The following is a 15,472-nucleotide window of genomic DNA, read 5'->3' as shown; positions in this document are numbered from 1 at the left end:
TTATAGCTTTAAAAAATAAAGCGAAATACATGATACCTCTAACACAATGCTCAATTTATATTTGCATAAATGTATCAGACCACATCATTTCATATTGATATTATATCAATGGCATATTTGATTTTGGATGGGTTGAATAACATCGAGTTCTCAGGTTAATACTTGGGTGTACACAGTGTGCGGGAGATATCAACTCACCAGCACATCTGAGGTGTGCCGCAGTTGTAGGAGTATATTATTAGTATGCGTACGGCCTTGCTTTACCAGTACGAGTACAAGACCGAGAAATGAGTATGAATTATGAGTATGAGCATGAGCATGAGCAGGTGTAGGAGTATAAGTATGATTAATATTATGAGTATGATTTAGGCAATGAGTGTGAGAGTGAGTATAAGTATGTGTAAGAGTATGAGATATCAGTTGCTAGTATAGAAGAATACATGTATCCTATGGGAATAACCACGAGCTTCAATACGTGTTATTCATTTCCAGCAAGTACAACTGTTTACAGATTTATGATAGAACAAAGACTAGTGTGTGCTTATACAAGTGATATTTACATGTTGAAATGCTATTGTTATTTTATTGTACCTTTATTGCGTGGAAAAGGAGAAAACAGAAGTGCAATACTTATTAAATCATTTCCGCCTATGTACGCTCTCAATATTTCTCAGGATAAGACTATACACACATCAAGAACATGTACAACTGACAAACAATGAAATGAGATCAATGACCCGAAAGAAAGAAATTAAAACAATGGCATTAACACACATACGCTTCACTAGTTTTACAGTAACTTTATTTTTTAATCTTAATTGGAACCCATCTGAGATTTCAAATTTTGTTTGTATTTTGTAAATATTTATAGTAAAGAACTATAGAATTACAATTTTTAACATTATCAACTAGTGAATTCCAAAGTTTGACTCCTTGAAGTATAGACATACAAAATTGTTTTTTTCCTTGTTCGTTCATAATTTTGCTCGGATTTTTTTCGTCAATGACGGCAGAAATGTCTTGATCATTTTATGACTTTTCTTCTCACGATTTAGTAATTAAATTATGAAAATGGCGCTAAGGGCATATAGCCTGAAAACATAACATTTCTAGCTGTTTATAAGTCTAAGGCCATGGACACGATATTACTATTATAGGTAGAATCCCAAACGTGACACCAAATACCATTTTATAATTAACCCGATTCTTGTTTGAATGTTTTAATTACCCTAGCCTGTAGTTATAACATCTTCCCTATGTAATGAACATAATAGTACCTATGTGCCTTTTGTATAGTTTTTGAACTCAAAAGTACGATAGATCGATGACTTCATTTTGTTATTTAATGGCATATTTTGTGGCATAAGTATGGAGCACATGTTTGGCGAAATGTCTATTCCGTAAATATAGGAGAAATAAAAAAAATATTTCGAACATATGAGTATCAATTTCGACCGTGTGTCTGAGGAAATGTTGCCAATTTTAAAATAAAGAACTGAATTTAACTTAAATTTAATTATATTCATGTAGCTTTTTCTTTCTGTTGATGACGTGCTATAAAGTTACTGAACTGTGTTTAACTTTTGTAATTAACATGACAAAATGACGTCACCATAGAAAAGTCAATACATTTTTATTGCCTATGTATTTGTTATACAATTGGGGCACCACTGCAATTTTAATATTTGTATAATTCCTATGAAGTAACTTCATCTGATCCGACTTCAATTAAACAACATTAATTGCAGACAGATATTCGTAAATGACATAACGTGAGTGTTGTTAAAGCATGCGCAAACTACTTATAAGTAAGCCCTCTGATGGTCTTTCATAATAAAGTATTATGTACATCGAAAAGGGCAAGCTCTATTTCAAATTCTACCTGAGAGATACATCCCCTTTAAACTGCGAGGAATTTTAATTATTATCCCCTTAAGAAAGAGAGAAAGGAACAAGACCTTTTAACCACATTTTTGTCTGAAAACCTTTAATTATACGATTAAATTAGCAAGTCTTGTCTGAAAACCTTAAATTAAACGATTAAATTAGCAACTTGTGAACTTGTTTAGCTCGTTTATAACATATACTATGTGCACTTTCGATTGCAACAATTTACGTCAGGTGTTGACATCCGACCGTGACATATGTATCCGGATTTACTTCCGGTTTGGGGCCGATCTCCTTAAAATGTCCATTAAATAGTTGTAAACATGGCTTACGAATTTCAAAAGATGGGTCCCAACAACAACAAATCTGATGTACTAGGAGGAAGGTTTGTCGGTGTGGTCATGATGCTCAGGTGAGGTAGGGTTACAAGAAGAGGGTTATTTGTCTGAAAGGACATGTGGGAGAGGAGGGGAGAGGAGGGGAGAGGAGGGAAGAGGAGGGAAAAGGAGGGGAGAGGAGGGGGAGAGGAGGGGGAGGGCGGAGTTAGTGTCGATCCCAAGTCTAAATGTGTAAATACATTATTGACTCAGCAAGCGCCAACCGGAGGAGGGGATGAATCGAGGGGGGGAGGGGTAAGACGAGAGGAGTAGAAGGAAGGGGAGAGGGAAGGATAACAGGTATATGATACATGTAGTACATGACCGCACGAAGATGCCGATGGTATCTTGGCCAGTATTGGTCTTCATAACATGCGACGAATATTGATCTTTCAAGATAATACTTATAATATTGAAGAATTTTTAGACGATATGTTTTTTAACGGAATTGGATATATACCGATATAAATTCCTGCACTGCCATTTGTCGATAATATTAAAACATGCTAACAAAAATTAATATATGCTAGCAGTATGTCGAATTAATTTTTAACATTCATTAATATATGCTGACATTAATAATGCTAGTAATATGTCAAATTTAATGACAACATTAGTTAATATATGCTAGCATTAAATTAAAAATATGCTAGCATTAAATCGCATAGGCTGTATATTCTAGCATTAAATCGAATAAATGCCAGATTTTAATTCATATATATTTCAGCATTAATTAATATATGCCAGCAATGAATAGAATTTATGGCAAAAATCGAATTAATGTTAAGGCATTAATTCCCGACTTTTGTCCACTACGGCCTGCCATATATGTCTGTGATGCATTTTCAGCAATCGTCAGGATAACGTCATCCATCCTAACTCGGGCATGGCAGAAATTACTGCAAATTTTGACCACGATACCACATATGTATATATAAGGTTTCATATCTTTAGGGATGATGACGATATTGCCGGTGGGGATTATCATTTTTCATTTCATGCCAAGTATATATGTACATTTTCTTTTCTTGAATTTCTCTTGAATTACTTATTTATCATATTGTGTTATATGGCATCTTCTAGACATCCTTGAACTTGCTTCAGAAACCGAATAAATTTGCACGCATCACAACTCTTGCGTAACGATTCACAAACCTACAACATCAGGTCTTGACACTTTACCCAGTATGAATGTAAACGAATGTAGGAACAAGGTAGAAGGTATCAGCTCTTGTTTTCGTGCTTACTTTATCAAGACGACATATATAGTTAAAGGATTAGCGATGTCCGAGAAGTAGGCCTATATATAACATAAAAGTTAGAGAGTGTTCATAATATATCTTTCATTACTATTTTACAGTTAAACCTTTCTGAAGTCGTCTCATTTATATTTGAATTGGCTGAGAGATCCACCATTTTGTTGAATATAATGATTCACACCTCACTATAGACAAATAAATTAATGCAACTGAATTAATACGGTGTAGTGTGGTACTTTTTAAGTGAAGCCACCCAAGAAAGAACCTGGTCACGAAAAAAACGAACAACCGAACGACTGATCCGCTCTCAACCCTAGTCCTCTTGTTTCGAGACTGAGACTGTGTAATCATCGTCAGGTGTGTATCACGATTTCCCTGGAAGGAGAACATAATGCTACACATGATCTATAACTCAAGGCCGAGAATCGGTACAGTGTCGTATAATACTAAAAATTTATCTGCAATGATTATAATATTCATGAATAAACATAAGAGGTAAATATCAAATGTCACATGCAGAGAAAAATGCACTAGTGTAGAATAACCTGAAATGACAGTAATCGTATGCGACGTAAATAATAATTGGATGATTCTTGACAGGTATATATATATATATATATATAGCTCATTCTAATTTCTAACTGATAAGTTCTCAGACCTAGTCATTTATCCATTGTATTCATGGATTGGCCTAACTACATATGATCATAACAATGGTTTGCTTCTTGCACAAGCGCCGTTATACTGTAAATAACTTGTAGATAATGTTATAGTTAATGAAAGATGCTGCTTACTGGCACACATGAATTCTCTGTCGCCATTCTTCCACTTCAAATCATTCTTTGCACCCCAGTTGCCTTGTCTTCCCACCTTGCCATCGGTATGTAAAATATGCTAACAGTAACAGTGCGTTGACCAAGAACACAAGGGGGTTTCGCTGATCTCTTATGAGCAGACAGTTACCACTTGGCGTTCCTTGGTTTGAGGTATTTGAAAAGCATCATGTGTACAAATGTTGGCAGACTGGTTGCTATGGCAAGAATTAAGCCCAAGTAATATATTACATTACTCGATTGTAACAATATTATTAATGTCAATAACTGTCATTAAAGAGTACCTTTTAATTGTATGCTCCTCTGGTAGTAACAATCTTCTATCGTCTCGTGTACTGCGCATGACTTTTAACGGAATTACGTTTTATTAATCTTTCTTGGGTTTTCTTAGTACCAAACTAACGCACAAGGAAAGTCAAAACATAACAACAGAAGTGATTCACTTAAATCAAAAGTAAATAATAGCATTTAGGAATAACCTTCTAGGAGCTTCAATTTTCAGCTAGTTCTTGTATGAAATTTGATCAATAAACTCTTAAGATTTTTCTCGGTAAACGAAGACTTCCTGTGAACAGAGAGCATTGTCTTCCTGGATCGATCGTCTTTATATTTGGAAAGGTTGTTTTTGTTTGTCAATGTTTAATTTCTGTTTCATAAAAAATTATTTAATTTAAAAAAACACACAATTATGATTTAAAAAACAGTAACGGCTTTAGTTCGCTTAACGTGTAGCGAACGCATATATACAATATATAAGCACCCTCTTTCTTCATACCTTCACGCTATACTCTACCCAACCTTCCCTCTAGCTATCCAACCCTCACTATATAATTCATGCACACACAAACCCCATTCTAACTGTACCATTCACGCAGGTTACCCTACCCACACTCTACCATATACATTCACGCAACCATACACTCACCCTAGTATACCCTCACGTCACCGTAGCCCCACTCTACCTACTTTCACGCTACCACACGCGTCACCGTAGCCCCACGCTGCCTACACACTCACGCTACCATACACTCACCCTGTCATACCCTCACGTCACCGTAGCCTCACGCTACCTAGCTTCACGCTACCCTTCACACCCATGCTACCATACCATTACTCTCATCCTTTAACCCTGCCCTACTCTACTCTTACCCCATGCTATCCTTATCCACCCCTGCACCAAAACCGAACACATCTTACCAAAAGAAAGATCGTGTCGTCAATATGTAATGAATCTAAACTTTCCATTAAACCTTCCATTAAAACTTCCATTAAACCTTCCATTACAATAACAACGTTCGCGCTCGACTCTTAAATAAGTGCAAGTCTTAAATACATCTGGTGTGAAAAATACTGTAGGTTTCACATTTTTTTTTTAAGTAAACGTACTTTCCAAATGAAAACAGAATCAATGTAACACTTCAATGTCACAAATAATTCAATTCAAGAGGTAACATTGAATTATGTTTCCAAATTTTTGATTATAACTGTACTTTCACGAGTAGCGAAGCGATGAAAATATTGGCTCGCCAAGGACAACCAAAAACAGCATATATAATTATGCATAATTATGGTACAGAATAATTAATGATAACCTATCTTTACAACAACAACAACAAAATGACAAGGCGTCTGGAACGATGACGACTTGAACAAACCTTAGGTTGCCTTAGAGCACTGCGATTTATTTACATTTCGGGTCATAAAAGTGCCACCTTTATAGGCAAACACAGACCGCTATCATTTGGAGGATGGGGTCAGTTGTAGGGTGGGGAAGGGGAGGGGTAGGGTAGGGTAAGGATTGAACAACGTTTTTGTGATCTGTCATTCTTTTGTTCCTTTCTGAATCTCTTTATATTTTCATATTCAAACTTCCTCAACCCCCAACCACCTCCAGCACCTCACAATCAAAATACGCCACTTTTAAATGAAACCCAACTTGCAACGAAATAGGCAGTATCTGCCCGACTGCAATTTTAGCGACAGAAGACATGTACTGAGGGAAAGGGGGGAGGGTGATAAATCTTTCCGCTAGATACATTTTGGAGTGATGGGGTGGGGTGGGGGTTGGGGTGGGGGTGGGGAGTATCTTTCCCACTCTATCGCTGATCACAATCGGGCCAGTCTAATTACCCCTTCTAATATCAGGCCTACAGTGTGTTATATATATAGAAATTATGCGCCAGCAGCTTTCTCACCGCATGAGTTTCCTTGGCCTTGTTTTTTTTTTTTGCTTTCCGGAACGACTGATCAATTAAGCTTGACAGTTAATTGATATAGTTTAACATATTAATGCGGCCATATGTCATCATTTAACTATTTCACAACAAGACATACATAATGAGATTTTTTTTAAACAAACTATAGCCTGGAGAAACTTGGGATCGATGTGAAATTGATTGGACAGTATATTTCGTCGTAAGAAAAGTCAAACATCTGAAATATCTGTCACCATATGTGTTTGAATCGTAAAGGCAATAAGAGAGAAAATATCTTCATCAATTATCGGTGATCAATAAAAAGGTTCATTAAATTTCATTTTAAGATTCTTTATGTAGATACGAAACAGTAACTGGCGACATTCAATTAATTTATCGTGATGATAATATGGTTTTAAATAATAAACATATTAATGCAATGATAGTATATACACTGTAAATAAAAATCCCTCTGCGTGACGGCCTGCACCCCACGGGGGTTCAGGCAGCGGGGTCCGGGCCACCGGCGTCTCTGTCGGTCGCGTGCACAGCTTGCTGTCGCGTGGCCGGCGGGATCCGGAGGGTCCGGTCTCGCCGCGGCTTCGGCCGAAGCGGAGGGTCTGTCGGGCGTGAGCGAGGCCTCCTTATTCGATCCGTGTTTATAAGCAAAACTAAAATATGTGGTGATTAGATAGAATGTAAACACAAACATGTTGAAATAACAGTATTCCATCTTTACAACTTTTTTCCCTCACCGCCTCCCCCTCCCCCATCATCGCTGTCGAGAACAAACTTAAAGACTATATCTATAACCATGAACAATCTACATATCAACTATCTATTTCTATAACCATGAACAATCTATATATCGCAACTTTCTATTTCTATAATATATCTCTTTAACTATACTTTGTAAATATTATTGCTATGGAGATGGAATTCTTGGGCGTGAGCCAGTGAAAGTCCGAAAGTTGGTGCTTATGTAGGTCAGGCAGGATGAAGGAGAGATAAGGGGAGATGGGGGTCAAGAGGGGTTAGAGATGTGTGTGTGTTGCTACAGTATGCTATATGTACAGACTACTTATGATATTGTGTGAGAGGAAGAGAGTTCACTGTTCACTTTGACTTGGACTTGGAATATTGGCCTTGTGTTGTTGTGCTGGCTGTTGGGAAAATGAAGGGTGTGGCTGAGTGAAGTGACTGCAAACTGATAGAGACCTGAGAGATTGAGTGAAGGAGTTTGGGACTGGAGTAGTGAAGGAATAAAAGTCACAGAACATTATAAGTATTCTCTATTCTTATCTTTGGAATTCCACGCTTCCGCATGAAACTTTGCAGCTTTGTCGGGACTAAACTAACATCGATCCTCTATTCGACAAATTGGTAGCAGAGCGAGGTTTGTAAACGTCTGATCAAGAACAGTTTCCGAAGGTAAGAAGAGAGAGACAGAGAGAAAGAATAAAGAGAAATAGGCTATACTATAGAATCCATGCTAGGAATTCTTAGCCCAATATAGGCCTATCAAATAAGAAAAAGCAATTGCCTATGAAAATGCAGCCATGTAATAAATGTGAGAGAGAGACAGAAGACGGCATTGATTGTGATCACTGTAAGAAATGGTGGTGCTGTGTCTGCATAAATGACCCAATAAGTGACATCATTACAGAAAAGCTATATCATGCTTTAAATGATTTGGAGCAGTTTTCTTGGGTGTGTGAAGATTGTGGTGGTGGCAATTTACTGGCCCAGCTGGTCCAAAATGGCACATTTACAGTGATTCAACTTAGCCACTATGGGTGCAATCTTAAAGTCTTAAACGAAATAAATGGTGCCACTGCTCAGCCTGATGCATCAAGGCTAAGAAGCCAGTCCAAATATCAAAATACAATGTCTACACCGGAGGTCCCAGAGGACAGAGTCCCGAAGGCAACCCCTTCTGAAAGTTCCATGAAATCCCAAGGGGATATGACAGGTCATTTACTACAGATTTTGCTACAGTCACAACAACAGATGCAACAATTATTTGAAAGTCAACAACGCTCCCAGGAGCACATGCAACAAATTATACAGATGCAGCAACAGGCCAATCAACAAAATCAGTCACAAACAATGCAGCTCCTTCCAGAAATTAAAGATCAAAGAACTTTAAACCAAGAAAGGTTGATTGAAACTATCCAAAATCCAACGTCCAGCTCACCACAAGGAGCCATAGGTGGACAGTCAGTTCGGTCACCAATAATGACCAAGCTTCCTAAAATCCAGTTGCCAACATTTGCGGGTGAAATTCTCAAATGGCCTAATTTTTGGGAGTCTTTTGAGATTAATGTAGACAGCCAACCACAGTTGAGTAACAAACAAAAGCTAGATTATCTCCTTCAACTCTTGACTGGTCCTGCCTACGATAAAATCAAAGGACTGGGCCTAGAAGGAAACAAGTATGTAGATGCAGTTGCCATATTAAAGGAGCAGTATGGTGATAAAATGCACCAGAAAAGGGCCCTCTGGAACAGCCTCCATTCAATAAAACAAGTGAGAGAGAATATGGGAAATCTAGAAAAGTTTGTTGATGAGACCAATGCTCTCACAGTGGCCTTAAAGAGGCAGGGTGTACCAGATGAAGCTCTCAATGCTTATGTACCAGAATTGACAGACAAACTGCCAAGGTCCTTGACCATTGAAATGAATAAGATGAGATTCCTCCAAAACAAACACAAAAAAGAACAGTCCATGCAAGAATTTTTGGACTTCCTAAAGAATTTCCATTTGCTAACCATAACAACTGGAAATACCAGTAAAACAAGAGAATCAAAAGAGGAATCTAGTGATCCAATCCAACAACCAACAAACAAGCTACCTACCGCAAATTTTGCTCAAGATGCTTCCCAAGTGTACAGACGACCATGTTTGTTTTGCGGTAAAGGCAACCACTGGAGTGATGAATGTCGGAAAGTGACCGACACAATAAAACGACGTGAGATGGTCCAAAAAGAAGGTCGTTGTTTCAAATGCTTAAATAAAGGCCATCTATTCAAAGATTGCAAAAGAAAGAAGCCATGTTTTCACTGTAAAGATGTGAATCATAATTCAGCATTATGCTTCAAGAAAGAAGTTGAGCAGCCAACGCATCTTAATGTCCAAATTGAAGAAGAAAAGAAACAAAATGAAATCGAAAAGGTGCAGATTGATGGCTACTTAACAGCTAGTCGACAAGAACATGGGATTATCATGGCAGCTTTCAAATATCCAATCACCAATCCAGTGACCAAAGAGAGAAAACATATGCATGTTTTTCTAGATACAGGGGCAAAAGTAACCTGTATTAGTGCAGAGGCAGCTGAAAGATTGAATTTGAGATCACAGAAGAAGGTAACATTGGAAACCTCAAGATTTAACACAGATCAGGCTGAAACAGTGGTGGCAGGAATGGTGGAATTAGAATTAAATGGGCCTAGAGGTTTTAAGCTTGATATCGAGGCCTACAGTATCCCTAAAATGGCTCCACCAATGGGATTAGAGGCAATTCATTTCGATAAAGCTACCTGGAAGAAAATTCAGGCTTTGAATCCTCTCAACATACCACCTAACTCGAGCAAATCAATGCCAATTGACATCATTATCGGGATCGATTACTGGTATGATCTTATGGGTGCTGGTTTGCCTATAACAGCTATTCAAGATAGCCTAGTAGTCCACCACTCACCACTGGGAAATATCCTTTGTGGAAAGGCTAAAAAGATGACAGATCCAAAATCTGATAAAAGAGAAGTTGATCCATTTATCAACAAGCAACCATTGAAAGTAAATCAAATGTTATGCCTGAGTAAGAAGGAAGACCCCATACAGCAATTATGGGATCTAGAAACTATTGGAATCCAATCCGATGATCTCAGTCAGGCACCAAAAGATGAGGAAATCCTACAACGATTCAAAGATACCGTCCAGTATGAAAATGGTCGATATACCGTGGGTTTCCCTTGGAAGGATGATAAGATCGTTTTGTCAAACAATTTCAGTACTGCCAAAGGGCGACTTTCATCCACACTAAAGAGTCTTTGTCCATCTGGGGAACCAACTCCTAGGTTCCAGAAATACAATCAGATCATTGAAGATCAGCTGCAGGCTGGTATAGTTGAAGCAGTGACATCCAAACAACCAGACGGTCCTAGAGTACACTACATTCCCCATTTAGCAGTAAATAGGGAAGACAAGGCAACTACCAAACTAAGAGTGGTGTACGATGCCAGTGCAAAAACAAAAAAGGAAAAGAAGTGTCTAAACGACATAATGCATGCTGGTCCGTGTTTGCTCAAAGACCTTGCAGGTCTGTTGATACGTTTCCGACTACCAAAGATTGCAATGGTGTCAGATATTGAGAAAGCTTTCCTTCAGGTGGGACTAAGATTGGAAGATAGAGATGCGACACGATTTCTGTGGCTGAAAGACCATACAATGCCTATCATCGATGGCAATATACAAGTGTACCGTTTCTCCAGAATTCCTTTTGGAATTGTCGCTTCACCCTACTTGCTGGGGGCTACGATCAACTTCCATCTAGATAAAAATCCTGGTGATGTCAGCAATCAAATCAAGAACAACGTGTACGTCGACAATGTGATCATCGGCTCAAACAGCGTTCAGGAAGCTGTGAAGCTATACCAAGAAGCAAAACAGCTGTTTGACAATGCTTCAATGAATCTGAGAGAATGGCTCTCCAACAGCAAAGAATTCAACCAAATGCTGCCAGAGAAAGACAGGGCAAAGGGCACGGAAGTCAGCGTGCTTGGGATGCTTTGGGACATCCAAGTGGATACAATCAAAACTAAGTTGATTGTAGATGATCTTGAGAAGACTACAAAAAGATCTACTCTTCAACAATTGGCAAAGATATTTGATCCACTGGGTTTTCTAAGTCCTATAACTATCAGAGGAAAGATACTCCACCAAGAAATGTGGAAAGAGAAATTCGACTGGGATGATCCCTTGCCAGAAGACTATGTGGTCAAGTGGAAGGCTCTTCAAAGGGAGCTTGTAGGAGCGAAGAACTTTAGTATCCCAAGATGGATCCTAAGTGGTGAGATGATCCCAGTACAACTAATTTGCTTCACTGATGCAAGTCTTGAAGCTTATTCTGCCTGTGTCTATGTTAGACAGAAGGTAGCATCTACCGTGAAGTGCAGTCTGATATTTGCCAAAGCCCGTGTTGCTCCTATTAAATGAAAAATGACTCTTCCCCAGCTGGAGCTCACTGCAGCACTGATTGGATCTAGAGCTATGAGATTTGTAGAGAAAGAGCTGCACCACCCAGTGAGTGGAAAATTTTTGTGGAGTGATTCACAAATCACCCTACATTGGATTAATTCTGAGAAGGAGCTTCCAGCATATGTCCAAAGAAGGACCCAAGAGATTGTCGGTAAAGGTGACATTACATTCAACTATGTGGACACAAAAGAGAATCCAGCCGACCTGGCAACAAGAGGCATTTCAGCAAAAAGTCTGAAAGAGTCAAACTGGTTGACCGGTCCTAAGTGGACCATCCGAGAGGAGATCTATTGGCCCAAATGGTCACCAGGTCAAAAAGAGCCAAATTTGCCATTGGTACTGAATAAGGGCAACAAAGAAAAAGAAAAATCTTATCTAAGGCAAGAAGCCCATCTGATGAGTACATGTGGAGCGGTGTCAACCCCATTTGGCATTGATGTCAGCCGATACGGAAACATCGGAAAGCTGATGAGAGTTACAGCATATTGTCATCGTTTCATCAACCTATGCCTCAAAAGGGATATTCCTGATACCAAAGCAGTCACAGTTAAAGAACTGCAATACGTCAGAAATCAATGGATCCGGGTTGTCCAACAACAAGGTTTTAACGAAGAGATAAACCTGCTCAAGAAAGGGGGAAGAAATCAGTTGATCAAACAACTTGATCTGTTTCTAGATGGGGATGTAATTCGTTGTGGTGGGAGGCTTGCAAATGCAAACCTCACAGAGGAAAGTCAATATCCCACCCTTCTTCCTCGTGACAACAAATTCACAACTCTAGTGATCAATAAGGCACATGACAGGGTTTTCCATGCTGGAGCAAGATCCACCTTGGCAGAAGTAAGATTGAGATATTGGATTCCTCATGGACTTACTGAGATAAAAAAGTGTCTAAAGAGATGTCTCATCTGCAGAAGAGTTCAAGGTGGGACATTTAGACCACCTAAGATGGCCCAGTTGCCTGCAGAGAGAGTTCAAAGAGCGCCAGCCTTCAAATACACTGGTTTAGATTATATGGGTCCTCTCTTCATTCGTGAAAAGAAAGACACTGAACATCAAAAACGGTGGATTGCTATATTCACTTGTTTTACTACCAGAGCTGTACATCTGGAATTGATCGGAGATTGTTCAGCCGAGTCAGCAGTTCAAGCTGTGGAACGATTTATTGGGAGGAGAGGAACTCCACACACCATCCTGACAGACAATGCTCTTCAATTTAAGAAAGGAGCAAGTATTCTGCAAGCTATCTGGGGACAAAAGCCAAGTGAGGAAATAAGAGAATGTCTCACTGCCTTTTACTCTGAAAAAGGCATTAATTGGCGCTATATTCCTGAAAGGTCACCCTGGGTTGGCGGCTTCTATGAAAGACTGGTAGATCTGGTGAAAAGAGCCATCAAGAAAACTCTGTGGAAGATGACCATTAAGGATGAAGATTTGAGAACCCTCATTGCTCAAATTGAGGGAACTCTTAATACCAGACCTCTTCTTCCATTGTCAGCTGATATTAATGATCAGTCTATCCTAACACCTGCAAGTCTGATGGCTCCAATGTGTCAACTGGGTATGCCTCCTTCGAATGAGGACCCTACTGATCCAGATTATGACCCCAATCCTCGAGGAAAGGCAACTCTACTACGCCAATGGAAATTGAGAGAGAAAAAGCTTGATCATTTCTGGAAGATCTGGCAAACACAATACCTACAGGAACTCCGAGAAGCCCACCAAACTCACTTCAGGTTGACCCGTGGTGAAATTTGTCGCCTACCACAGAAAGGTGAAATCTGCCTTATTCGTGAAAGCACCCCGAGAGTTACCTGGAAAATGGGGAGAGTTACAGATCATGTCCCATCTGCTGATGGTGAGGTGCGATTTGTCAAGGTCAAACTTCCGTCAGGATTCATTACCAAACGAGGCGTTAAAGATCTGGTTCCACTAGAAGCAGACTTCAGCGGAAGTGACGATGACCACACCACGACCCTCCTTTTCATGCCACTTTGTTTGATGGCCCCCGGAGATTGTCGAGAACAAACTTAAAGACTATATCTATAACCATGAACAATCTACATATCAACTATCTATTTCTATAACCATGAACAATCTATATATCGCAACTTTCTATTTCTATAATATATCTCTTTAACTATACTTTGTAAATATTATTGCTATGGAGATGGAATTCTTGGGCGTGAGCCAGTGAAAGTCCGAAAGTTGGTGCTTATGTAGGTCAGGCAGGATGAAGGAGAGATAAGGGGAGATGGGGGTCAAGAGGGGTTAGAGATGTGTGTGTGTTGCTACAGTATGCTATATGTACAGACTACTTATGATATTGTGTGAGAGGAAGAGAGTTCACTGTTCACTTTGACTTGGACTTGGAATATTGGCCTTGTGTTGTTGTGCTGGCTGTTGGGAAAATGAAGGGTGTGGCTGAGTGAAGTGACTGCAAACTGATAGAGACCTGAGAGATTGAGTGAAGGAGTTTGGGACTGGAGTAGTGAAGGAATAAAAGTCACAGAACATTATAAATATTCTCTATTCTTATCTTTGGAATTCCACGCTTCCGCATGAAACTTTGCAGCTTTGTCGGGACTAAACTAACATCGATCCTCTATTCGACAATCGCCACCCCACCCTCTCCACCTCCAGAGTTGGCGTGAGGGGAGTGTATGTATAAGTGAATGTCATAGTGTGTTTAGTAAACCTAACCCCCATAGAATTAAGGTATTTTTAATCTAAATACAGAAGAAAAAGAATATCAATTTCCTTACCCTTCTGGGTTGATACTCTTCTACCAGCTGAACCCCCCCCCCCCCCACACCCCCTCATATTCCTTCTTTCTCCCGGCCCGAAAGATAAGTCCTAAGCAAAGATCGGTTAGAAAGAAAATTACAACAGAATAAATTTTAAAAAATAGTATAATTGTAGTAATTATGTTACTCTCCCCACCCCCCCTTCTCTTCATAACTCATTATTATTCGTACATCATAATAATTGATATACTTCAAACCTTAATTTTTATGTTTCATACACCATACTTCAAACGTCATACTTTATCATTCATACATCATAGTTCAAAACATCACATATCATATAGTATGTGTTTTCATGTGTCTGGGAATTTTGATCAAAGTCACTTATTACTGCAATAACGTTATCTGGGACATATTTCCCTTGTTTGGTTTGAGGACGAGTACTCGAAATTTCCCTTGGGAATTTAAATTCATTTAAATCGGATTTTATGAAATGTAAAATGCAACTATAAAGGTTCACCGACCCAAGATCAAACTTCCTCATACCATATGTCGCTTATTCTGTTCCGCTCACTAATCTAATATACGGTTTGATTAATGGCGTAACTGGTCAACTTTAGACAATTATTTTTCCATGGCCTAATAAAATAAGCATCAACAAAAATGGAATAGATTTCCTTTTTTTTAATTTGATCATCAGTCACGTCAGTAAATTATGCCGAAAGTTCTAAATCTAAAGATATTTGCCAGCTTCGTAATTAATCATCGTCAATATAACTTCGATTTAAAACTATAAATATAACTTAGTATAGTTATATTAAATGTGAGATACACTTTTAATCGTACTGTGACCTGATTGAGATGGCTCCACCTTCCACACCCCGTCCCCACGAAAAGAGGGCACTGAACCCCACC

General features: G+C 38.9%; 2 protein-coding genes across 2 annotated transcripts; both read left to right on the top strand.

The window, feature by feature from the left end:
* The first annotated feature begins 8,102 nt into the window (after nucleotides 1-8,102).
* LOC139959144 (uncharacterized) lies at nucleotides 8,103-11,768 on the top strand. Its single transcript, XM_071956742.1, has one exon. The coding sequence runs from the start codon at nucleotides 8,103-8,105 to the stop codon at nucleotides 11,766-11,768; it is 3,666 nt and encodes a 1,221-aa protein (XP_071812843.1).
* A 3-nt stretch (nucleotides 11,769-11,771) lies between these two features.
* Nucleotides 11,772-13,844, top strand: LOC139959143 (uncharacterized). Its single transcript, XM_071956741.1, has one exon. The coding sequence runs from the start codon at nucleotides 11,772-11,774 to the stop codon at nucleotides 13,842-13,844; it is 2,073 nt and encodes a 690-aa protein (XP_071812842.1).
* The last annotated feature ends 1,628 nt before the right edge of the window (nucleotides 13,845-15,472 follow it).

Source organism: Apostichopus japonicus, chromosome 18 (genome assembly GCF_037975245.1).
Source record: "Apostichopus japonicus isolate 1M-3 chromosome 18, ASM3797524v1, whole genome shotgun sequence".
Lineage (NCBI taxonomy): Eukaryota > Metazoa > Echinodermata > Holothuroidea > Aspidochirotida > Stichopodidae > Apostichopus > Apostichopus japonicus.
Note: the sequence above shows the minus strand (reverse complement) of the source record. Positions and strands in the feature narration are given on the sequence as shown.

What these genes read in the sequence shown, in the direction of transcription:
- LOC139959144 (XM_071956742.1), top strand. Translation starts at nt 8,103, where the DNA reads ATGCAGCCATGTAATAAATGTGAGAGAGAGACAGAAGACGGCATTGAT.
- LOC139959143 (XM_071956741.1), top strand. Translation starts at nt 11,772, where the DNA reads ATGACTCTTCCCCAGCTGGAGCTCACTGCAGCACTGATTGGATCTAGA.